At 36.2% G+C, this 27,160-nt stretch overlaps 1 protein-coding gene across 2 annotated transcripts in view; it reads left to right on the plus strand.

The window, feature by feature from the left end:
• The first annotated feature begins 1,774 nt into the window (after window positions 1-1,774).
• Window positions 1,775-27,160, plus strand: part of LOC117421526 (follistatin-related protein 5-like) — a 239,073-nt gene continuing 213,687 nt past the window's right edge. For both annotated transcript variants that reach the window (XM_034036037.3, XM_059031278.1), the window contains exons 1-2: window positions 1,775-2,038; window positions 11,230-11,367. In XM_034036037.3, coding sequence (XP_033891928.3) covers window positions 11,239-11,367 — 129 coding nt within the window. In that variant the 5' untranslated portion in view covers window positions 1,775-2,038; window positions 11,230-11,238. The remainder of the gene's footprint in view (window positions 2,039-11,229; window positions 11,368-27,160) is intronic.

A 27,160-nucleotide genomic window follows, 5' to 3' on the forward strand; every position in this document is an offset into this window, starting at 1 on the left:
TACTACACTGAGCTCCTATACAGATGTGAGAGACAGACTTTCTAACAACCATTTAATCATGTGGTAATGATAATTATTTAAGTCATAAATCATGTTGTAGCTTTATTGGGCAATTCCATAGATTTCACAGAGGATGGATGATACAGCAATTTGCAAAAGAACATTGTTTTGCAGGTTTAAAAGTTTATTAATCTGATATATTTAAGTTGTTTTTTAAAAAATAAAACAAGCTTGTATTCTATTGTTAATTAAGTGTATTATGATATAAACAAAATGCCAGTGTTGTTGTATTTTATAATTGGCCTATTAAAACTGACACTAGGTAACATTCCAATGGAGATGTATAATTTTGGAGTTTTAAAGCAATGTCATGGTGCAAAAAGCTATTTTGATTTTAAAGCATTTTGGAAGAAGTAGGACGACAGCTATTCCAACATGAAACTCCTCTGTATTATCAGTATTGTAATACATGTTCAAAATGATATATGCATTGATGATGCAGTTGGATACCCCTAGAAAAACTAGTGGTAAAGGAGTTATTACCAGTAGGATGTAATTGAAAGGATTTAGTGTTGCTTTCAAATATCATTAAAAAAAAAAATCCAGGTTCTTTTTCAAAGCCAACAACACCGTGCTGTAACACAATTTCATGTTACCATAGTGATTCCATTGAATGGTGTTCAATATCCATAGTTCTATTTTATTAAAGTAAGGTTAAATTCTTTAAAAACAAAAGTCACACAAAAAATATATACAATTTGAAAACGGCTTTAAGTAATTCTGACAGTTTAGGTGGGGTATAAACCAGTGTAAAATAGGACAAATTGTGCTAAATAAACTAATTAGTGTGAATTGAATAATCTGTCAAGCTATTAGGGCAAATGTCGGGTGTAGTGGTAATGGCCAAGTAAAGTGCATGCTGCAACAAAACAGGCTTGAGACAGAAGAGTACCTCTTTTTAAACAATTGAGCTTAGCTATAATACTTCATATAACTATGCATATTAAAATGTAAGGCAACTTTAAATAATGTTGGTGCCTCGTTAATGTGCAATATGCCGCCCATTTACACAAAAGTATGTGCTACAGATGGAAGGCTTTTTTCTGTCAAGTATGGAAGCCAACCAGAGACACATTTGCTGCTTTTCTCTGACGTGTGTATTGCTGTCTTTCTTAACTTCATTAAAGGGGAATCTTTCCTTCTTTTTTGGTACTTTTATTTGAATTTGTCAGCAAAACATAATTTTTAGAAACAATAATGTCCTCAGATGACCCATTCTACAATGGACAACTCGGAAGCTGTTCTTTAAATGGAAAGGATTACAGCAGACTAAGATTAAAATGGATCCAATGCATCTTTAAAGTGGACACTGAATAACTCCTGGCCTGGCATGATACATTTGAAATCATTAAAAATGTCAAATTTTGCACCAGAACTCCAAAACTGTAAAATTAAATGGATTCTGGAATAGCAGCATTTCTCAGTATTTGTTACTTTTGAAATGTATACAGTAACACGCAAAAAAAACCCAAACTTTCTGTTTGCACTTCTACAAAAAAACTAGAAGCAAACAACAAACAAAAAAGAAACATTTATATTTTGCTCACAGTACAGTATTTTATATAGCATGTAAAGTGCTCGGTATCTGACAAAGTAGCTGACTGTTATGACTCTGTTTCTGTGTCTGCGCTTGTTGATTGGTTGACGCTGTGATTGTATGCAAATTATCTCGGGACGCAGCTAGCTCGTGAGGTTAGAGCTGGTAGTCATTCAGTGGTGCCTCAGACCCGAGAGAGGTGAGCTTTGCTGTCAAAACAGGAGCTGTTCAGCGAGCTGTTGGTGCTGAAGTTAGAATTTGGACCGACGTTTTGCCTGTAGGAAGCTTTTGTTATCTTAAAAGGAATTAACAACCCGATTTACTTCACTCACAGTCACACCGTTTCTATCAGATGCAAAAGACTGGATTGGATCAATCTCACATTGATAGATTGCTGCTTTAAAACTGTTTTGTTGGAATACTTTGTGACAGGACTATCAGGTAATGTTAATATACAGGTTTCACTTTATTATTATTATTTGTTATAGCTAATATATATATATACAACATGTACAACATATCGAAACGTTGGGCATCTGGCTCTTTGAGCTTATATATATATATATATATATATATATATATATAAGCTCAAAGAGCCAGCTGTGCCCAACGTTTTGATATGTTGTACATATCTTTCTCATATATTTTACAAAATAATGACAAGGGTTTTATCACAGAATAAGTGTTTGCTGATTATATAAAATCAACTCCTTTGCCCTGTCCTAAACAAAGCTGGCAAAAAGTTAGATATTTTTTTGGTGTTGTTCAAATTGTGCACAACTGCTTTGAATGGACTTAAATGTTCAGCACAGATTGAATAATGCATCCTTGTACTTGATTGCAATGCTGCAGCGCTGGTGATGAAAGGCAGTGGGAAGAAAAAAGCCAAAAATGATAGTTGTTTCAAATTCCTTTTCCAATACTTTGCATAACTTTGATATATATTTAAAACTAAATATTGAACACAGTATGAACACAGGGCGACATTTTTGTATAATGACTACGAGGAGTATTGCAATTGCACATTTGGGAACATTTTAATACTCACATATCATATTAAAATGTAATTCAACCTACACTCTGCCTCAGTAATTACATTTTCATTGGATACCACGCAGTCTAAATTGAGTTATTATTTATAATGTTAGTGAACTGCTTACTGTGGAAGTAATGCAATTCAAAAACCGTCATTTTGATGTCGTTCTACTGTGACATCAAAACTAATCCCTGAGTAATCCCATTGTTATTGCAGAAATCCTCATTTCCTACATATTATGGCCTTGTTTCATTGGCCTGTTTTTTTTTTAATGATTTCTACTTTTTAAATTTATTAGAAAGGTTACTTAAACACTTAAATAATGCTAATGAATGTATTGTTTATTTGGGGTTAAAGCTAGATCTGATGCAGTTCTGCCATATCTATTGATATTCTCGTTTCAAGAGCTGTTGCCTTTTTTTCATTGTCAAACAGACTATATTGATCTGTTGAGTTCAATTTTAGTTCACATTGAACCATCTTGACTAAAGACAATATGTTTTTTTTTTTTGGGGGGGGGGGGGGGGGATCAGTATGTGTTATCATAAAAAAACACATTGTAAAGCCTAGTGTGAATCTGTCAATGACTGTCAGACCCAGAGTACTGTGAGAACCTAAGGGGTAGTGGAAGTGTAATGTTATTAAGAGGATAAATAATCACATTTTCAAGTAATTTCTACATTTTTATGTATTCCTAACTACTAATCAGTTTCTTGAAAGTTTTATGTTACAATGACATTCCTTTTAGTTTTAATATATGACACAAAGTCTCTGTACACATTCTCTAGGACCAGTTTAACACACACAAATGAATTCCAAACCCTGTATAAAAAAGATTCTCATGACTTTCTCGGATATATTTAATTAATTTGTTCAGATGTCTAGAGAGAACACTGCTGATAAAGGTAATTGTTTTAACATGCCTGCCTGTAGCGAGCAATTTACTCTGTTGTCCAACAACCATTTAGAATAACGTCTTCACTTACAATACTTGACATTTTATTGTCTATTTCTAAATAGAGGAATGTTCATTTTGTGTGTGTATCCTCTTTGTGTGTAAGTTTCTGTATTCCAAGAACAAACATCTTTGTACTGCTTTCTATCTATTTATCAACCTACCCTATTAATACATATGTTTTTGTATGTATATATGAATGAATGGATGTATGAATGTGTGTGTATAATATATATATATATATATATATATATATATATATATATATATATATATATATCCTGTATAAATGGCTGGTCTCCCTATCATGTATTCCGTAATGTATAATGGCTGCATATCCCTATGGATTATTTATCCAAATATGATGTTATACAAAGAACAGTAACAAAACTGGGGATCTTTATAGGTCATGCTGTCCCTTTCTGAAGCAGTAATCACTGAGGAATGGTCACATATCCCTCCAGAGCAATACAAATCCTGAAAGCTTGTGAAGTTGAATAAGGGCCATACAGTGGCTCTCAAAAGTATTCACCCCCTTAGACTTTTCCACATTTTATTGTGTTACAACATGGAATCAAAATTGCTTTAATTAGGCATTTTTGCCACTGACCAACACAAAGAAAGTCCATAATGTTAAAGTGAAAAATAAAATCTACAAATTGTTCTAAATTAATTACAAATACAAAACAGAAAATAATTGATTGCATAAGTATTCACCCCCTTGAGTCAATATTTGTTAGAGGCACCTTTGGCAGCAAGTACAGCCATGAGTCTATTTGGATAAGTCTCTACCAGTTTTGCACATCTGGACACTGCAGTTTTTGCTCATTCTTCTTTGCTCCTAATTAAATCCATTTTGATTCCACGTTGTAACACAATAAAATGTGGAAAAGTCCAAGGGGGGGGGGGGGGGGGGTGAATACTTTTGAGAGCCACTGTAAATGGGTAGAATATCTGTTTTTAATTTCCCCCACAATAAAGAGTTTCTGCAATGGTGCCAAGACTGGTGTAGCATTCAGTGTGATACTGGTCTTGGCATTCCCCATTGCAGAAACTCATTTTTTAAGTTAAAGGAAGGACAAACATCATATCCTGCTGTTCTATAAATAGATAACACTGAGGGTGCCACTGCACATGCTGTATGGGGCATCTTGCTTATTAAATTGTTTTCCTATTTGTCCAAAGAGGGGATGGTTGTCTATTCATGGATACCAAGATATTTAGTAAAGGTGTCTGAGTGGTGGGAATGGGCAATACATGTTTTTTTTCTGTACAACTGTACCTAATTTTCTATTAAATACATGAATGCAACAAGGTTTTAATATCATTCAGAGCATATACATTACTTACTTTAAAAAACAAAAGATGAGGGATGAAGGTCGCACTTTTCAAGACCTGAACAATTTTATATCAAGCTTTGAGTTTGAGTTATACTTTCCCACTGTGTCTTGGACACTACAACGTTGTACAAGTATATTAAAATTCAAAACTTGCTGTGCCTAGCAAAATAATAATAAAAAAAGGCTACAAAGAGTTAATACTGAGCAGCAGTTGGAGGCATTGTCATTAATCTCTTGAAGTGGGTTAAAGTTCAGGCTGAATTTGCATTTGAATAAACTAAGACTGGAGTCCAACTGGGCTTTAGAACCAGCCTTCAGAAAAAAGAAAAAAAAACTTTATGCATAATAGGGCACTTTATACTTGATCCGCTTAGCTGGAGATATATTTAAAGACCCATTTTATTTCTCAATCCATTAAAATCTTTTAAAAACAGGAATGTGTTTCTAGAAATTTGCATCACAGTGATATGTATTTTGAGCATCTATTGCACTGATTCTGGTTTACAAGGGACTTTTCCGTTAGTCTGATTGAAAAGTAGATTGTAGATGATGCTTATTACAGTTATTCTCAATTGCTAAAGCACAGTTACTGATACTAGTAGCACAATTCTCAAAACAGGTAACACAAACACCAAAAGAGTTTCGCAGTTTGCAAAACATCAGCTACAATTGCAAAATTAAGCAAACATGTCAAATGTATTCATATATCTTGCAAAACCTAATATTTACATAAATTCAAACATTTAGGTTCATAGTGTTTAATTCTTGTTGCATTTCCCACAGTATATTTTTACCTGCATTTTCTGTACACCATCCCATTGTACCCTATGAAATTAGAGAGTTCACACAGATCACATTGGTCATGTGATGCTATTTCCAGTTAAAATGATGCTTCACAAGCACATAATAATAAATGCTCTGATATAGCACTATACTCTGGCAGCAAGACTTACGGTGACTGATACAAATTTAAACTCTTAAAATGTTTTTGAAATGTTTTCATTTTTCGGTTTTTGATTAGGCCCAACAATTTGAGTTACTGCAACAACATGACAATTTTGTTTTGTATTTCTAAATTGTAGGATGTCTTGTTAAATTATATGTTACACTTCTACAGTCCTACTCAGCTTAATACATACAGTGTATATATATATATATACTCTCCTTTTAAACCCCCGCACCTGGGTCTAATTCCCTATAACGCCCAGGTGCGGATGGTAATTAATAATAAAGCAATTAAACTAAACAATAAAGCAATACAATCAAACAATTAACAAAACTAAATGAAACAATAAAACAATACAATACGGTGCATTTCTCTCGCAGGGAGGTTTTAACCCCCTCCCTGCTGTCTCTCATAACCCGCTATCTTACAATATATATATATATATATATATATATATATATATATATACTATGGACAGTTGAGAATCTGTGAAAATGCAATGGTGTTGCTAAATGGGCCACTCTGAATGACCTGCATCATTCTGGAAGAGGTTAATTAGATTGCTGTAAAAAGGGTCATACAACAGTTCATTCAAGTAGTAAAAATAGACTCTGGAAACTTGGTAAGTCAAACAATTAAAGATTCATTCCTAATTATAAAATATTAAGTCAGAGTTGCTTCTAAGCATTGTTTGGTCTGGTCATTGTTTGATGAGTTTTTAACAAAAACAGTGGTGGTGTTTCTGCCACTTTTAACCTTTACATTATATACATTTAAACACAAGACTAGGACACATGTCAACAGAAATACAAAGCTATGCATCATAATTACACCTAAGTATGAATCTTTGACTACATAATGTTATCTTTGGTGAGGTAGGTTGTGATTAGTGCTAATCAGGGTCTGTGAAGCCAGTTGAAGATGTTTCTATTACTAACCTCATTTTAACTGAATTGTAAATTGGAAAAGTGTAATCACATTTGGAAATTCCAAAATTGAATTCACCAATACTTGTAAAATGTTGCTTAATCTATCTGAACTATCAGACTAAGTGCTTTGGCATTTGGTAGATGCAGTTATGTTTTATAGAGCCCCCTTGGTCATTTACAACCTGTAACCATGAAAACACTATGCTTCATTAGACCATTTAGCAAGGTCAGTGTCAGTGTGCTGACCTTCCACATGCAGCTCCAAACCAGACAAAATGATTCTACCACCCTCTTCTCTGGGTAAAGGTTGTTTTATTACTGCTTTCTCAGTTCTCCGGAGGTTTCATACACAAAGTTGTGTCGGTTGTTGAACTTATGACCATTAAAGTTTACCTTTCCATCCTTTTAATCAGCAAGCACTGACCTTCATCTCTCTATGGGATAGGTCAGGGATTTAAAAAAACCCTGCTGTTTAGTCTTTTAACAGTATACCATTCCATCAATCAAGGAAAGATTTTCTATTTCACACCAATATTGACAGATGACTATGAACTGAAAACATATACTGTATATCCAACACAGACTATGTAGAATTGATGAATCATGCCAGCAGATCCTAAAGTAGTTACTTGGAAATCAGTTGCTTTTGTATCCCCAAATCCTAGGTAAATATTTAACTTGAGGGTCCTACCAAAACAATTTTGTGCCACCACTCAACCTGTCTTTAAAGAAACATTAATTTTGTCTTCTGAACCTCATATTGCTGTATGGTACTCATTAAATAAAAGCCCTTCTTAGTCTAAACTATGTTGCTAGATAGATCAAACCTGTTTTCAGATGTAGGTAACTGTTATCATAAGGATGACTTTTTCTTGACCTAATGGATAGCCTTATCATGTTCTTTGTTTCTGTAGCCAAACTAAATCCAGTTATGAGCTGCATTTAAATACATCTCTTGTGTATACACAGTACCCAATTCAATTAGCACCCACCCTTAACATCTCTGTGTACAAAAAACATATTGCTTGTATTAGAAACGTATGCCTCATATTAGAATCGTATTAGCTCATATTAGAAATGTGTGGCTCGTATTAGAAACATATGCAGTCTTATTGCAATCTAATGAAACGCAACACTGATGTGTATTTCTCCGAGTACAGCCAGACAGTATGACATAAACAGTGAATAGAAATCGTGCTACAATATTCTTTAAGAAAATACATTATTGTTATTAATAATATGACCACAGGCACATTTTATTTTGTTTTCATTTAGTTTTAAATTAACTTTATTATGCAATAAAACATTAATAAAGCAGATTCAATTTTCAAATTAGTAATTATGAATAAATTGCTTTTTTATTCCCTGAGGTAGAAAATAAAAGGTTTCAACAAAATCTAATTTACTTCTATCCCTTAGTGAGTTTATAATATCTGTTATTTTTTCCCAGAACAGATTACCCCAAATCCAGAACTCTACAATCCTAATAATAGAAACCACACATTTGTTCCTCCAAAAAACTTATCACATTTCTATCATATATATATATATATATATATATATATATATATATATATATATATATATATATATATATATACAGTGCCTTCCAAAAGTATTCAGACCCCTGACCAATTCTCTCATATTACTGAATTACAAATGGTACATTGAAATTCCGTTCTGTTTGATATTTTATTTTAAAACACTGAAACTCAAAATCAATTATTGTAAGGTGACATTGGTTTTATGTTGGGAAATATGTTTAAGAAAAATAAAAAACTGAAATACACTTTTGTTATTTCTAATAAAAACATATTCACTTTCCCATTTTGCTTACAGAATATATTTTTGCTTGTTTTTTTTTTTTTTACATTAGTGTAGTTATGATTTTGCAATGGGCAGCAGTGTGGAGTAGTGGTTAGGGCTCTGGACTCTTGACCAGAGGGTCATGGGTTCAATCCCCAGTGGGGACAGTGCTGCTGTACCCTTGAGCAAGGTACTTTACCTAGATTGCTCCAGTAAAAACCCAACTGTATAAATGGGTAATTGTATGTAAAAATAATGTGATATCTTGTAAGTCGCCCTGGATAAGGGCGTCTGCTAAGAAATAAATTATTACACAAATCAGGATTATCAATACCATATTTATTTATTATTTTCTGTGTGTATTAAAGGGGAAGCTTCAAAATGCTATAATTAAGGCTTAGGTTTTTATTTATTTAATTTTTCGGTGCTTATTTTTAGCTATTTTCGAGTTGTGTAAATTCGTGTATGAAATTATTGTTTTCGGTTACTTTTCCAAAATGCTTGGGCATTTTTTTCTGTCAAAATATGTATAGTAGTAACTCGTGTGTTTCATTGGCTGTTGTTTGTATCTGAGGTGTTTTATCGGTTAAAACCGAAAACCAGATCCCCTAACTATAGTGCATTCAAGACCACTTGTACTTCTTGGTAAATTTGCTTGATCAAAAACTGTGCTTCAGATTCGCTTTACTCCTCTTAAAGTCTCCATGTTTCCCACTTCACAAGCTTTCATTTGATTGTTACAGCACTGCTGGTGGTGTTTTACATTGCTGTGCAGGAGATGCTGGTTCTTTGCTATGTAGAGGGCTTTTATAGCCAAATTCAAGCCAAGCTCATTATTGTAATGTAAAAATGTCTCCTTGAGCCAGGATACTATGATGAATAAGTCAACATTTTAGTTAACATTATAGCTGCTGAAAACATGCAATGCTATAGGCTAAAAGTTTAAGCTACTGCTTCCTGGTATCTAATCATTTCCGGTGCTACAATATGGTAATTTAGTTGCAGTCAGACCAATTAACTTCACACAGGAAGTGATGGACACCATATTTCATTGTATTTGAACAATTATGTTAAAAAAGATAAAACCATGAGCACAACATTTTGCTAATGCTGAAAAGAGTTAAGAAAATATGTTTTTAGTCTTGGTTACCACTCCTTTAATTATATATTATACACACAAGTAATTACCAAGGATGTGTTGTCCCAGATTTCGGTGCAATGTCATTGTATCCTTGGATAACCATGGGTTATAGGAAAATTTTAACTCAGTCGTAGCTGTCTAACAGCATTGTAACTACCACAGGCCCTTAGTACGGAACCATTGCCTTGTCACTGTAATTGTATTGCATTTCCATTGGAATGAAAGGAAGCCACAAGACACTAATAATAAAACAACAGACTCGGTGTGGTTTACACGCAAGTTACACTTCTGAAATAACCAAAGCAAATGTAACAATCAATGTGTTCTGTGGAGGACCAGGAAAAGCTGGGCCTTTCTCTAAAACACAAAATACATTACATACCGTCAAGTTAACCACTTTATTTATCTCAAATGTGAAAGAAAGAAACTGTGTATATATTGCATGGCAATATATTCCCTTGCAAGTTCAACAAAATAATATTAACTCAATTAACTTGGAGCAAAGCCCCTGCACAGAATAATATATGTGAGGGAAATTTTAACGTATTTATCATCCAGCATGCCACATTCATGTGTGACCTAGGGCAAGTAACTTGATGTTTATGTTTCACTCAACTGTAAAATGAGGCAGAAAAGCAATAAATGAGATCCTACAATTTATTTCTTCAGCAGATTTATCGCAGTGTGTAAGCAGACACAATAGAGTCGACAAAATACGTTTTTCAAAATGAATCTCCATCAAAATGACTTCAAAATTCAAAAGCTGAAAGCACTGCTTGTGTAAGCAGTTCTCATTAAGATTGCTACAAAAAATCCCAAAATTAAACAACTACAATATTCTGTAATGTTCATATTTGGTACAGTATAGGTCCATAAAAATATGAGGAACTGACGTCTGATCATAAAACTACTAAAGTAGGAAGTGGGAAGGCATCTGCACATTTTAAAAAATAGGGCAATAACAGGAGTAATAGTTTATCTTTTTTTATTTTATAACATAGTTGCTAAAGCTTTTCTCAAAACAAATAAAATAATAATAATAATACTAGTACTAATAATAATAATAATAATAATAATAATAATAATAATAATAATAATAATAATAATAATAATAACATGTTTGTATATACCGTCCTTTATTCATAATCAGACTGCTTTTGGAATAGATTTGTAGAGACATTTAATGTGGCTTGCATAGGCATGCTGCAAAAATGAAACAGGAAAAACACTGTCTGGTGTTTTTTTTTTTTAACACCTTTTTTTCTTAATAGGATTCCAAACAGATCGTATCCTTTCATGGCATGTTAAGCAGTTATTGACAATATTAGTTCAAACATTAGTCAGATCTGAAGTGTTAGGTGTCTGCTTTAATTACACTGGGGTTGATGCATTTGCCCAAGAAAAATGTGATATTGAATTGATAGTGAGGAGTGCTATAAAAAGACCAGTCACTGACCATTTACTATTTTATTTTGACAGGAAATACCAATGAGGACACTTAAATGGTGGTCAGCAATTGTATTGCTTGGAGTTGCCTTACTGGTTATAGAGGGAAGGCCAAGCAAGGATGGATTTGACCCGAAACCCTATCAGCCTCTAGTGAGATTGCGACACAAGGTATTGATTTCATTCTGGTTGCATTATCTTCTTAGGCAGCAAGTGTATGAGTCTGTACATGACACAGAAAAGAAGATCAATGTAACCCATACACAGCTGAATCGGTACTCAAACAGTACAGTTAATACAGCCATTTATTTGTTTATTTGGTATTGATTTTTACAGGCAGTCCAAAAGAATGTAAAAGTTGTTTTGTTAATGTATCAATATAATATTACTGTAGGTATTTTAAAAGAAATGGAAAAATATAATCAAATAGTATTTGTTTGTAAGTGCAAATGCAGTCATAGGCGACGAGTTATAGGGGCCAGAGGTGCCCGTGCTCCACCAATATTCAGGAACGTGGGCCCCACACCACCAATGTTTGAGTTTATATTTTACATACATTTTGATGTGAACAATATTTCTATTCACAGTTGTCCGCTAAGTGTCAGCTTGGGGGGCATGCTTAGCTGTTGCTTGTGACTGAGGGCCTCATTTTTAAAGGAGATGCGACTACAGCGTGAAAAAAAGTGTGAAAATAATCACTCTGTGCCGTTGCATCTCTTTAAAAAATGAGATCCGGATTCACTGGATTGTACTACAGTTTCACAAATTGAATGATTCGGAAATTCCACTTCCAGATTTATTTGGCCATCATCATCTTCCCAAGGATATTTCCCCTCAAAGGCCCGTTTTCAAACGACAAGAGTTCAAATATCACGTATCAATCGAATAGGTGTGCAGGAGTGATTTGGAGTTTTAGTTAAAAACAGACAGGGGCTTTAGGCAGTTTATTTTTCTTGGTCTGTAACAGTCCAGTCTTGTTACTGGTTTGTAGAAAAAATTACCAGTAAATACATTTTAAATTGTTAATGCAAGGAGTGCTTTTAATGTACTTCATTGGTGACCTTAATAGGACACAATAACAGAGAATTTAATTTGTATGCACTGTATTATTATAGCTCAGCTAGTTTAACATCAGCTCCAAAAATGCTATATATATTTTTTCATATAAGAATGACATTTACTCAGACTGCATGGTTCTAGTTTTATATGAAAATGTACAGTACTGAAGAGACTTTCTTCAACTATTGTTAGTTTTCATAACCTTGGAGCCTTGTTTTAATGATTTCAGCAGCAGTGATTTTTAGAATAGGGCCTGATGCCTCTTCAGACCCAGGCCTTAACATGAAGCTGTGATGCTATACTGGAAACTGTATGTTGGTTATGCTATGCACGTTGTTGTCAGTGTAGTTTATGATGTATTTGCAAACTTCTAAGCAGAATTAAACTAGTAAACTGCAGCCTTGTACACTGTGTTGTTTAATATATCATTGTAACAGGGAATGTGGTGGGGGTGGGGGTTATAGACACAGAGGTTGTTAAATATATCATTGTAACAGGGAGAGTGATGGGGGTGTGGGTTATAGGCACAAAAAACGAATTGAAGAGCAGGGGAATGGGGGCTTGATTAGGACGGAGTTTGATAATATAGCACCAGTAGGCTCTCTGGTGCTAAACTTTTAAAACAGTTTAGTACCACTTTTCAAAACTATTTGATTTATTGACAGGAAATGCACAAAAACTCATGTGGTGCTACCAGTATGCAGGGTTTGAATTTCAGTGCAGGATTGCGGGAATCACGCATTTTCCAAGTTGCTCCCGCATATCTGCAACTTGCAGTGCTGGAAAATCCTGCAGAGATATTTTAAGACACAAAACTGTATTTTTCAGCCAATTTAGAATGCCTGAAACGCTACAACAATCTCTAAGGAAGTGGGTGTCAGTGACGAAAGCACTATGAGCCGCATTCTGACTAGTTCTGGTTATAAATAAATAAATAAATAAAATGATGAACAGCTGGTCTCCTGAAAGCAGCTTATTTTAAAGCAACCCCAGTGTGAACGATGATGCAGTGAAATATATATAGTTTTTTTATATGCAAAAGTGCCTCTTTTTTTGCCATTCCCCTCAAAAATTTTGGAATCACCCCATTGGCTGCAGCATAGGGGGGAAATCCCCCCAGCACTCAAAAATGAAATTCAAGCCCTGCGTATGACTTATCAATGATTTCCCTACCCTCTATGTCAGAGTGTTCCACTTGCTGTTTTCTATACCTGGTGTGTCTGGATGTAGCCTAACTGAAGGCACGCTGATCATCTTAATCTTGCAAAAAAGCACATGCAATACCTAAAGTGTATGATGCCTGAGGACTGACTCGATTGATGAGCTGCTAAAGAATATGAATCATACTCAATACAAAATTTGAGTGACATATGATACAAAATGCAAGTGACACCTGATACAAATTATGAATGACCCATGATACCAAATTTGAATGATACCTGAAACAAAATAGCAGCAACATCTGCCACCTGACAATAAACTGGAGGAGGTAGTAGAACTAACTACCATAGGGGATGTATGACAACTGACGTTAGGAGGTTTGATTTCTGAGGGTGTCCTAATTTGGACAATATAAGCCCATGTTGCTGAGTGATTTAAGCTGCACATGTAAATGCAGTTTGTGAGTTTAAGGTTAATGTATTTGTTTGCATTATTTACTTATTTTAAATTACTGAGGCAGCTTCCTCTGTTACAAGGTAACTATATTTTTCAAACGTTTTATAATTTATTATGAATTAAGAGTATTTTATAAATGAGTTAAAAGGGAATTGACTAATGTTTATCTTTATGGATACACACAGTAATTGTAGCTGATTGTGACAAGTGTATCAAGGAAGTGCTGGCTGTTATACAGAAAAACATTGGGTAACAACTTTTTATTGTATCATTATGCAGCCCCTTCTAATATCAGGAAAAGTTTAGCATAGTTAGTGTTGAAAAATCCTGTTTCACTGTTTCAGAGATGTCTCTGGAGCCTAATCAAACTAATATGGGTCAGTTTGGAGAATACTGCTGATTGCCCTGAAACCACCTTACAATAATGTTTTCATTGCAGTGCTACTTAATAGGCAATACAACTGTCAGGAGGTGAGTGGTGTGGGTAAGGAAGTGAATGTCCAGACAAAAGTCTCAAATATCAAAAATGTCCGTATTTATTTCTCAAACAAAAATAATAAATTCGCTCCTCTACCAGCAATGGTATTGGGGGGTATATGGCAGGTTTCTGTCCCAAACAGAAAACAAACAACAATTATTTACAATCCCCACGGTGCACAGAAATGTGCTCTGCAACATGGTGGTGGTGCTGTGCTGTCCTGTGCAGAGATAGTGGTGCTCTAGGGTTTGTGCTCCGCGGCTGCAGCTCCCTGGCTCCTATTCCTCAGCAACACAAAAACAAACCAAAACACAGCGCTCCGACACGTTCGTAACTTTAGCATAAGGGGCCATACTTACGTAGCTGCATCTGCCTGTGATCAGCCCAGCGCCACAGTCTATCCAGTCTTTGCATGCCCCGCAGCTGATCACAATGGACTTGTTTGATAATCTACCATCGAGTCGACCCATCTATGGGAAAGCATACCACCAACCTTACACAGCACCCTTTCTGGTCGAGAGGGAGACTTGTAGCTCAGATTCCTTCTCTCCCTGTCACAACAACCTATTAAAGAGTTTGTATAAAATAAAATGTATACCATTTATCAGCAAATTACTCATGCAGTAAGACCAGAGGCAGATAGCTTGCAGATAATGTTATTTAAAACAATATGAGTACTTTTTATTCAGAGACCCTTTTCAAATCTATAAAAAAACAAAGGAATTTTGAGCATATTGATCATATTGAGCAGTAATAAATATTAAAAGGTGGTGATTAAACTCAGTATCCTTACTTGTATCCTTGGTAAATGATCTGTGATGGCAATGCAGAGGCACTACAATAGCAATGAAGCACAAGGGCAGCTAAGCTTGAGTGGAATATGCCGGAGATTGCCTTTTCTGTTGTTGCATGTCAGTTTAGCAGAAAAAGGTAACCTGTTGTTGCTGTACATAGCTATTATTATTTAGGCCTACATTTTGCTGCAGTTAAAAGTGTGCTTTTTATATTTGTTGGTTGTATGTTAAGAACATAAGAACATAGAAATTCCAGAATGACAAAAGGCCATTCGGCCCACCTATGCTCACTTGTTTTGGTGCCAGCATGATCCGTTAGCACTCAGAATAGAAAAAACAAAAAAACCCTAACCAGGTTAGTAGGGGTTGAAGCAAGCTGCTCGGCTCGCTGCATTAGAGGACACAGGGAAACTGAGGCTGGCAAGTTTCCCCCCTGGTTGAGTCCACCATCGCAGCCTTGGTTAAGGCTCTGCCAGTGGGTGGATCGCCCAGAGGGCCCATGTGCCCAAACCCTCAATGAAGGGTTACGGAGACACACCTAAAGAGGGCTTATGCAGCAGAAGCGCAGGCAACTCGCCTAGCTAACATGGTGAGTATTCTCACCGCGTACCTAGATGGCGTGCTCACGGAATCCCTGGCCATGGAGCTCCGCCTCATATCTAGTACACTGTTCCAGATGTCTGGCCTTCAAGGTCAAGCCCTAGGCCGAAGCCTGGCAAGCATGGTGGTAGCTCGCAGACAGCTATGGCTGTCGCAAGCTAGGGTACCTGATGCGGATATAGCGGCGTTATTAGACGTGCCAATATCCCATGGGCATACATTTGGTCCAGCTGTGGAGGAGATCCTACAGCGCTCCCTCCAGCAGCATGAGGCATCTTGACAGGTGGCCGCTCTGCTCCCCACGCCCCGGCATGAAGTAGGTCGAGCCATTGGCAAGCCCCTCGGGCGAGGACCGTTACAAAAACGGTCCCAGTACCCACGTCCCTGCTGGGTGACCTGAGGCACTGCCTACAGGACTCAGCGGTGACGGAAAACCAAGCCCCTCCACAGACTGCCAGGAATGCGGGCCGTGGTTCATCCGCACAACAGCGTTCCAGGAAGCAATTCCAGGGCCGTCGCTCTAGGCAGCCACCTCAAAGAGCTCCACCCCAGCCTCAGCAATAGCCCTGAGGGTCTGCAGCCTCAGACCCCCTTTACTGTACAACAGCTGCAATATTGGCGTGCTTGCACCTCAGATACCTGGGTGCTCGCTACCGTGAAAAGAATTTTTTTCTGCAGGTTAGCACAAAAAACCTTTGGATGATCCACTCAGTATTCAATATTCTGTTGTAATCTATTCAAGATTCACTCGTACTTAATTGCTAATTAACACTTATGTTGGCATCATAAAAAAATGTAACCTTATCATCTTGAGGCATTTTCTTAAATAAATATATTAGTTCAACAAAACACAGAACAGTTCCATCTTGAGCTTTTTTGTCCTTTAATGTGACAGCCCCACATTCAGAATTAGTTCATTTTGATTGGATGTGCATGTAAACACATTTGCTTGACAAACTGGGTGGTGAATATAATGGGTCTCCAGAATAAATATTAGGTCAGGAATTGGTTTGTACTTTATACACAAAGGGGAGCGACAAGCCATTTACTCCAATGTGTATAAAGTTATTATGCTGTTTATTTGGAGTTATGTGTCATTTATAGGTGTTTTTCCCTTTTTAGAAAAAAATATACCAATGACTGAAGTAAAAGACTTTGTGAATTCCTCCCATAGTGTTTTAGTCTGTGTTTTGAAAGTAAATACTTTGACTAAACGCTGCCAAATCATGTTTTTGTTTTTATTTATTTTATTTTTTTTGTAATGTGGACTTATGGCTGGCAAAGCTATTTACTCCAAATTGTCATTAGCACATTTTTTGTCTGAAAGGAAAAAAAACAAAAAACAAAACACTATTTACATTTCTTATTACGAAAAATAAACAGTTATAGACTGCTCACAAACCCCAAAATTAAACGTCTGAGTTGTTTATTTCTGGTTTGGTAACTTTATTGGGTGTGTTTTTGCTATCCGAAAATAAAAATAACATGCCAATGATGATTTGGAGTAAATAGCTCTGAGAATCTGGCCCAATGTCTGCTTTTCTTGGGTCTTGACAGATTTCCTAAAGTGTTTGGTACTGGTACTGGCATTCTGCACTATTTGCTAAAGTGTTTTAGTACTGGTACTGGTACTGTTACTGGCACTGGTACTGGAAGCTGTAAAGTTGCTGGCAACTCTAGTCTATATGTGTAACTGTACGTCAGCTAACTTATTTTGTATTTGGCTCTCAAGTAACTGAAAATAATATCATCCGCAATGCCAGGATTTGATCGCTATACATTTCACTCAATTCACACCATGCTACTGTTTGATGAAAATGCTAAACAATGTAAAAATCTGTTGTGTTTTGGAATACCTATTTTATCTTCGTATAAGAAACATACCCAAAGCCAGGTATTATGGTTTATTAAAAAAAGTGTACTGATTGTTACAGAGAATTGACAAGAAAATGTGCTTCCTCATTCTGTGCTTCGAGACCTGACATATACACTTGTACAGTAACTGTGAAATTACCCAACACAATTACCAACAATATTTAATATTTACACAAAAGCTACACAGGTAATAATATTATTATTATTTAAAGTGCTGGGATCACTCTCCGGTCTCAGGGTGGCTGATATTACATAACCACTGACATCACTTACCTTATATAGACATCGCTAATGGTTTCCCTGGAGTGTACACAGATGTCATTGCATATTGCTGATACAAATCTATAAAGTGCCAGTGATGTATGTCAGAATTATGCAGGGTTAGCATATGCATAGGATTGCATATGTTTGCTCAATTACAGTACGAGCACATTTAAAGGTACGGTTACACCTCTGTTTGATAGGGGTCGTGGGGTTGAGCAGCAGTGTCAGTAGCCACCGCTTCAGTGGATACCCGTTGTCCCCTATCAACCAACCTCTCAGACTGTCATCCCGCTGAAACGCAGCTGCCACCTGCAAATTAGCAAGGATAAACAAGTAATAAGTGGAGCAACGATAGTTTACATACACATTTGTGATGCAGTTTGCATCACAGATCACACACTATTTGCACGTTGACAGAATAGGTCCCTTTACGATTTACGTAGAGGTGCCTGTTCTGTGTTGGTGTGTGTACTTTAGTGCTGCAAACAGTGTGTTCTCTACATGTCTCCTTCCAGGTCAACCTGAAGCAGTTGGCAGATGTCAGGGATGGTTTGTCTGTTGAGGCAAAATTGCTGCATACATTGTGTTTCAGACAGGCTCAGAAAAGAAAGATGACTTCTAAATATTTGGGGACGTCTCCTCCTCCTCTCTTTGTCTGGCCATGTAGAAATTATTATTATTATTATTATTATTATTATTATTATTATTATTATTACTGAAGTTTATGAAGCCAGTAGCAGCTGTGTAGTGGTAAAACAAAGTACTGGAGCTGTCCTAAAAAACAATAATGGTACATCGTAAATAGGTAACCTTTACAAAATGTTACATCTAATTAAATGACATACCGATTGAGTTATAATACACATGCTAAGTAATGTTTACTAGCACACAAAGTATATACCAAAAACGTATACTAACTCAGGAAGCACAGTTTAATCAGTTACTTCAATCATAATAACAATACATTTAGCACTGAGAGCTTGGTTTATTTTGTTTGTTTTGTTTGGTGTATTAGTGGTTGTTTCCCCACTGCAGTGTAAGAAAAATAAAACTAACACCGGTTTAAAACTGTAAATCAAGACTCCAGCCTGATCATTTACACTGCCTTCGGCCACTCTGTCACATTACAATTAGCAAAAGCGTGCCATCAGCAGTTTAAATACAGTATACAGATGTCAATGGTGCTCAGTCACTGAGGATAATACATCAAAACAAGTCATTGTGGGTAAGCAGCTTGTTATATGATCACGATTATGTTTAAGGCTACAGAATCCTATTTTACTACAGTATACTTGAGAAGCGATCGTCTCGTGATGGTGCCTAGTTTAACTGTAGTGCACTGTTACGTGTAATGGCCTTTGAATTAAAATGACATTACAGTACAGTATTTTACTGTACCACTGCATTTAAGCATCTGTGGCTTACTTATTTTCAGTTGTGATGCAAATCTTTTTTTCACTAAATGGAAATGCAAAGCTCTGCAATCCCACTCCCTCTACATGCACATCACACAGTAACACTGCTGTACTCAGTATGCATTCAATGAATGTGTATTCACTTTATTGAAACACATTTTCACTAACAGAGAACACAAAAAAACATACCTGCACAATGCAGTGATGCGCAGTCACTGTTTGATTACAAACTTGTCCAGTTTTTTCTGCATCATTGCACGATCCCCCTGGTGTACGTGCCTAATCACACGAGATGTCATCAAATTCAAAAACAGTGACTGTACACGTCATTTCACTTGATACAGTACTGTATTACATGTAGTCAGTTTGCCCTGAAATGATTCTTATAAGAGTATTGCTTGATTCTTACAAGCGGAGTATTTCAGCATGGTTAGTATAGGAATGATTTTGTCCCAGTGGTTTTGATCACTTATAGTTCTCTGATTCTGTTCTTTCTTCAGTCTCAGTTTTTTCTACTTCTAATACACTGGAGGAGAAGGTGCAGCTTTTCAATAGTTATCTTCACGCCTGGAAGGAGTCACTGGTTGAATATAGGACTGTTATGGCAACTGCCAGATTGAGCTATTATTCAAATATTATTGCGAATAATCAAGACAACCCTAGACACCTGTTCTCCACTATTGATCGGTTGTTAAAGCCTAACTGCCCCTCAACACTACCGGCTTCACGTCAGCTATGCAACAGTTTTTTTGAATTTTTTAAGTCTAAGATTGATAACATCCGTCTTCACATCAGCATTTCTTCCTATGCTGCTCTCACACAGTCTCTCAGTTTGCTTGGCTTTGTTGGGTCCTCTCTCTCTTGCTTTGCACCTCTAACTTCTGCATCTCTTACAGATCTTGTCCTTCGAATGAAATCCACCTCCTGTTTGTAGGATCCTATTCCCTCTGCTCTTTTTCAGTCCTGTTTTGTGATGCTTTGCCCCTTGGTGTTAAATGTCATAAATTATTCCCTGAGTTCTGGTGTGGTACCAGTAGCTTTTAAAACTGCAGCAGTCATGCCAGTGCCTACAAAACCAAATATGGCCTTGGATAATTTTAATAATTTTCAGCCTATTTCAAATCTGCCCTTTCTTGCTAAACTACTACAGGGTATGACATTAATTAACCATGGCCCGGCGGCCCGGGGCCGGGCGGTAGAGATCGCAGTTTGGCCGAAGCACCACAGGCACGACTGGGCCGGTTACATTTAACTAGTATAATATATCTAATATATATATATATATATATATATATATATATATATATATATACACACAGTACTGTGCAAAAGTTTTAGGCAGGTGTGAAAAAATGCTGTAAAGTAAGAATGCTTTCAAAAATAGACATGTTAATACATTATATTTATATTTGTTAATTGATAAATATAAACTATTAACATGTCTATTTTTGAAAGCATTCTTACTTTACAGCATTTTTTCACACCTGCCTAAAACTTTTGCACAGTACTGTATATATATAGGAGGCTGTGTGGTCCAGTGGTTAAAGAAAAGGGCTTGTAACCAGGAAGTCCCCGGTTCAAATCCCACCTCAGCCACTGACTCATTGTGTGACCCTGAGCAAGTCACTTAACCTCCTTGTGCTCTGTCTTTCGGGTGAGACGTAATTGTAAGTGACTCTGCAGCAGTCCATTCTTCCTTCAATTTTAACAAGATGTCCAGTCCCTGCTGATGAGAAGCATCTCCACAGCATGATTCTGCCACCACCATACTTCACTGTAGGGATGGTGTGTCTTGAGGCATGGGCAGTGTTAGGTTTGCGCCACACATAGTGCTTTGAGTTTTGGCCAAAAAGCTCTATCTTGGTCTCATCTGACCACAAAACCTTTTCCCACATCGCAGCTGGGTCACTCTCATGCTTTCTGGCAAACTCCAGACGTGCTTTCAGGTGGTACTTTTTGAGTAACGGCTTCTTTCTTGCCACCCTCCCATACAGGCCAGTGTTATGCAGAGCTCTTGATATAGTTGACTGGTGCACCATTACTCCACTCCCAGCCACTGAACTCTGTAGCTCCTTCAAAGTGATTGTTGGCCTCTCTGTGGCTTCTCTCACAAGTCTCCTTCTTGTTTGAGCACTGAGTTTTGAGGGACAGCCTTTTCTTGGCAGTGACTGGGTGGTGTGATGCAGCTTCCACTTCCTGATTATTGATCCAGCTGTGCTCACTGGGATATCCAAACACTTGGATATTATTTTGTACCCTTTCCCTAATCTATGCATTTGTATTATTTTATCTCTAACTTCTGTAGAATGCTCTTTGGTCTTCATTTTCATTCAGATTTACAGCCTGACCAAAGATCCTTCAACAGTGGGGTTTTTATCCAGAAAATGTGACAGCAACTTTAATGGTTCACAGGTGGAGGCCATTGGTAAGGTAATTGTATCCTCGTTAGGGCAATTTCTTTCATCGGTGTAAACTGGGAGCTTCCACAGCACAGGGGTTGAATACTTATGCAAGCAAGATATTTCAGTTTTTTTTTTTTTCTTAAAAATATTTCCCAACATAAAACCAATGTCACCTTACAATAATTGATTGTGAGTTTCAGTGTTTTAAAATAAAATATCAAACAGAACGAAATTTCAATGTACCATTTGTAATTCAGTAATATGAGAGAATTGGTCAGGGGTCTGAATACTTTTGCAAGGCACTGTATATATATATATATATATATATATATATATATATATATATATATATATATATATATATATATATATATATATATATATAGTGCACATGGCTTCCGTTTCATGAATCCAGGAAAATGAGCCATTGTGCCAAAACGCTGAAAATGAATTTACAAACCATTTTTTTAAAATATAACTGCGAACTAATCCTAACTTTCCCGCCGCACGTCATATATTTGCTGTAGTCAGAATCTGAGACTACATACCGAAGTGCTGTGTTGGTACTTGTTCCAGCGACATGGCAAATGTTTCACAAAGTGGGCTTTTCTACTAAGCCAAAATAAAGCGCTGCAATCAATAAATCATAAAGAAAGTTATGGAAAAAAATGAAGACGAACATTTAGAGTGGAGGCTTCATCTGGCTTCATTATGACAGTGAAAAAAAAGTAACGTTCTGTCTTATTTGGCGTCAGTTTCCTAGACTTGCAGATAAAACAGCAGCTTTATTTGTTGTGAATTCAACATTTCGTTTACATTATATCCATTCTCACAGTAGATGGATACCCAGGTATGCGATCAAATTGTCTAACTTTTTTTTATTTAGGATCCGATGTGTTTAGGTCAGAAATGCCATTCACAATCTTTCCAGGACTCGTTGGTAACTATCACTCAGCAAGATTGGCGCTGACTTGGGAGAGGCTAAACAAGCGTCAACGCTCTGAGAAGGATTGTTATTATTTTGTTTATTTTTAAAAAAAAAAATATTGTTTTAATAGTGTTTATTACAGGGATGTGGATTTCGAATAGTTTCCTATCTGAATACACAGGGTGCAATATTTTTGTGCATTCGATTACCCAAACTCTGGTCCCTTACGCTCTCAAGAATAAAAGGCAGATGCGTGTGTACAAGCAGACAGCATAACAGTGTAAGCCGGTAAAGTTCAGCTGGGTTCACAAAGTGTACAAACAATGTCCAAGACAAGATTTCTTCGTTCAATACCCTATTTCCTTAGGCACAAGTTTTTCCTTTTGTTTACTGAATTAAAATACAGAACTCAATGAGCAGCAACGTCATCAGCGCGTAGCTCTTCCAATTAAAGCAACAGTAGCATAATAATATTGCGCAAAACACCAAATAATAATTTTTGCTGTAGTGTATTCAGAATAAAATAATACCTATCATATAGCAACCTAAATATTCTACATCTGTTTAATTCTAACAAATAATATTTATAAAATAATCTTAATAGTGTAAATATTGTAACCTGGCCAAAACAATAGAAAATACATTCCAACATTACAATAGTTTAGCATTACTAATTACAACTAGCCATCAAGTACTGACATCAGATTAATCTAAGTCAAGTTACTTTATTTATTCAATAACCTATAAATAATTCAAAACAAGTATACCTGGTTGTACTTTTAATGGTCAGTGCAAATGTTAACGTTACATCCATTCACAGAAAGTCAACAGTAGATGTTTTACATTGAACTGCAGGCCAGAGTTAAAAAAAAAAAGAACTTTCTAACTCCAAGTATCTTGCCTTTTCTTATTAGTCACTGCGTTGTTCTCCTTAACATTTAGTATGTCTTTACATTCATCATAAAGTTAAAATTACCTTTCTAATTTCAATGTTATCCAAGTTTGGATTATTTTTTTTAGCACTTGCTATATACATGATTTTATTTCAGTTCACACATTCAGAGTTCGCTAATGCCATGCTCCCGGAAGCTGAACAGCTGCAGAAGTTGCTGTGTACATTAACTAAAAACAAGGCAATAAAATTGGCAACATTTTCAAACAGAATACTATTACTGTAGAATGTTGCTATTACAAGCATTGCATAATTAATTAGGGTCCTTACGTTTAATATGCAAATAACAACGGGTTTAAGACTGACATAACATGTGTTAAGAGTCAGCATTTAAAAAAAAAAAAGAAAGACGCGTTTGCTTCTACTAGTAGCTAATGTACAGTATAATGTTTTTTTTTGTGTACTCGAATATATAATATGCTATTATAATAGTTTTATTTTTATTTTCTTGTTATCTTGTGTTTGACTACACTGACCCATCCCTAATTAGGATTATTATAATTCAGTTTTAGCGTTGCTGTGACCATATGCTAACAGCTTGGTTGCGGGTTTGCTTGTGAAAAAATGAATATCATTTGCACACATACATTTTCAAATCTTGGATACAGTATTTTCATTTTCTGACAAGAACACAAATGTGTGCATGTTAAATGGCTTAAGTAACATATATTGAAAGGCTTCGTTTAGCCACTTTCTCTTGAAATGTGGGCTCTCTTTGGTTACCATACACAGTTAGAAACATACTGAAAATAAAAACCGTCATGAAAAAATATATAAATATATTGGGCCAAATAAAATTGCATCCGGGCCAGTAAAAACACTAGCTCAGTGGCCCAAGGGGCCAGTAGTTAAAAATTTAAATGTAGAGCCCTGTACTAGAACGAGCTGTCACTCTGCAATTAAATTGTCACCTCACTACTAACAAACTTTGTGAACCTTTTCAATCTGGTTTTCGACATCTTAACAGCACTGAGACTGCCCTTGTCAAAGTTACTAATGATCTATTAATGGTAGCAGACTCGGGTGCTTTATCAATATTAATTCTTTTGGATCTTAGTGCTGCATTTGACATTGTAAATCATGAGATTCTTCTTGACAGATTAGAGTGTTTATTTGGTATCTCTGGCACTGCTCTTAAATGGTTTAACTCTTATCTAACAGGGCACCAACAATTAATCTCCCTGGGCGGGATTAGTTCTGAGGTTGGGTCAGTAACATCTGGTTTCCCACAAGGCTCTATCCTGGGCCCCCTGTTATTGAGTATTTATATGTTTCCCCTCGCCACATATTAAGATCACATGGCCTGAATCATCATTTTTACGCAGATGACACTCAAATTTATATTCATTCTAAACCTGGTATTGATGCTGCTGCCTCTGTTCTTACTGCCTGTATCTCTGATATAAAAAGTTGGATGTCGCAACATTTTTTACACCTAAATTGTAATAAGACTGAAGTTATGCAGTTAGGTACTTCCCATCAGCTACGTAAAACCAATGCTGTACATTTGTCAGTTGATGGTACCATGCTTGAGTTCAGATCTAAAATGAAAAAATGGGTGTGATTTTTTATCCTGGGTTAACCTTTGAACTGCATGTGTTGAATACTGTCAAGGTTTTATTTTGTCACCTCAGAAATATAGCTAGGCTTCGATCGATGCTCTCTTAAAAATATTAAATGAGCTGGAATAAATTACTAAATTGGGGTCTTGTATTTTATATATATATATATATATATATATATATATATATATATATATATATATATATATATATATATTATTTATTATTATTATTTATTTCTTAGCAGACGCCCTTATCCAGGGTGACTTACAATCGTAAGCAAAAACATTTCAAGCGTTACAATACAAGTAATACAAGTTATAATCCAACGTGTGTCCAAAAGCAAACTGCACCCTCTTTTTAAAGACTTCTTCCCGGTCATATTGTAAAATACAAATGCCCTCATTGTAGCGTAACCAGAAAATAAGTGCTTGTGAAAGTCAGTGTTAGCACAGTACCGATACATACAATGAATTATGGGTCGCAATCCCTCAAGCTTTGATAGGCTACAGTATAAGGTGAAACTGAAAGGTTAAGCACTTCTTATCATTGGATAAAAAAACTAAAAAAACAAGGAGATGTTATGAGTTAAGTCATTTTTCACAGACTGGGCATTTCTATGTAAGGTATTAAAAAATAAAAACCTTGCTGTGTTAGTCAGGCATACACAGTGGGGCAGTTTACAGGCAAAAACTGAAACGCGTGACAACAGATCTCTCGCGCTTTTTTGGTCATGACGGTTCTGCTTCCACGTTTACATGAGAGTTTATTTTAGAGACAGAATTTAGTCGTCCAAATGCAAACGACCTCATTAATAATAACATTATGGGAGGGTTTATTTAAATATCACCAAACGTGCTGAAAAGAGATGCTGCGCGATAAAGGATATCATTCAAATAATGCATAAGGGTTTACATGAGGCTTTACGCACTAGGCAGAGTTTAAGAGAAGGTTACCCCCCATCTGTCTAGAATGCAAAAGGCTTGCAGTTAAAACGGTTCATGCTGCCAAGAAGAAGAAAATAATAATAGTTATTACTATTATTGTTTAGAATTAGTTGTTCTAGAAATGGTAGAAGTAGCATGTGTACAAAAACCGACAGCACTCACCAATTCCCATTACTGCTTTTCTTATGCTGCTTAGGCTACTGATGTCCTTTCACACACCCATATATATTAGTCTTAGCCAACTGCGTAACTGTTAATGTGCTAAACAAAAGGATTATGCGTTCAATAATCACAAATATGCGTTAATGTGGAACAAATATATTAAAAACAACTCATGATGTGTTGGTTTCAAACACAGGTACTTTGTTGAAATATTAAAATTAATTATGCAGAAAATGTGGAAACTTACACAAACGCTGTTAATATAATAAATACATAATTTGTGTGTTGCTAATTAGTTATAAGGGTATATAAAATTATAGGCCTACTTACAACGTAGTTGCGACAAAAATGGATGGATGGAGAAGACGCAGACAAACACTGGCTAGATTAAGTCTTGTATGGGAAGAACTCCTTCAGTCCCATGCAATGGGTTTGCAGGAAAGGAATCGTGCATCTATTGATTTCTTATCTAGAGCTTTCTTTCCAGCAGACACCCTCATCCACTTCGTTCCTATGTACAGACCTCTATTTGTGTATCGGCAGGAAAGACGAATGCGGGCGCATCATCGTCCATCTGTTTGGTGGGAGGAGGTTGTGCTTCACGAGTCTTTCTCTGACAAACAATGGATTGAAACATTTCGGGTCATCCGAGCTACGTTTGACCAACTGGTGGAACATGTACAGGTGGACATGGAGCCGTCACCAATACATGTCTGTACACCTGTGCGCTGCAGAAGCGAGTGGGTATTGCTCTGTACAAACTTCTCGGACCGCTGATTCGGCAGGAGGTCCAAGAGGTCACTTTTATGTACATAACAGGCTAAGTCAGTTGGCAAACTGTGCAGAAAGAATAAAGTGCAGACTGGCATAACCACACAGAAAAGGGCAAAGTATGTAATCAAACGTTTT

Source organism: Acipenser ruthenus, chromosome 1, assembly GCF_902713425.1.
Source record: "Acipenser ruthenus chromosome 1, fAciRut3.2 maternal haplotype, whole genome shotgun sequence".
NCBI classification, from domain to species: domain Eukaryota; kingdom Metazoa; phylum Chordata; class Actinopteri; order Acipenseriformes; family Acipenseridae; genus Acipenser; species Acipenser ruthenus.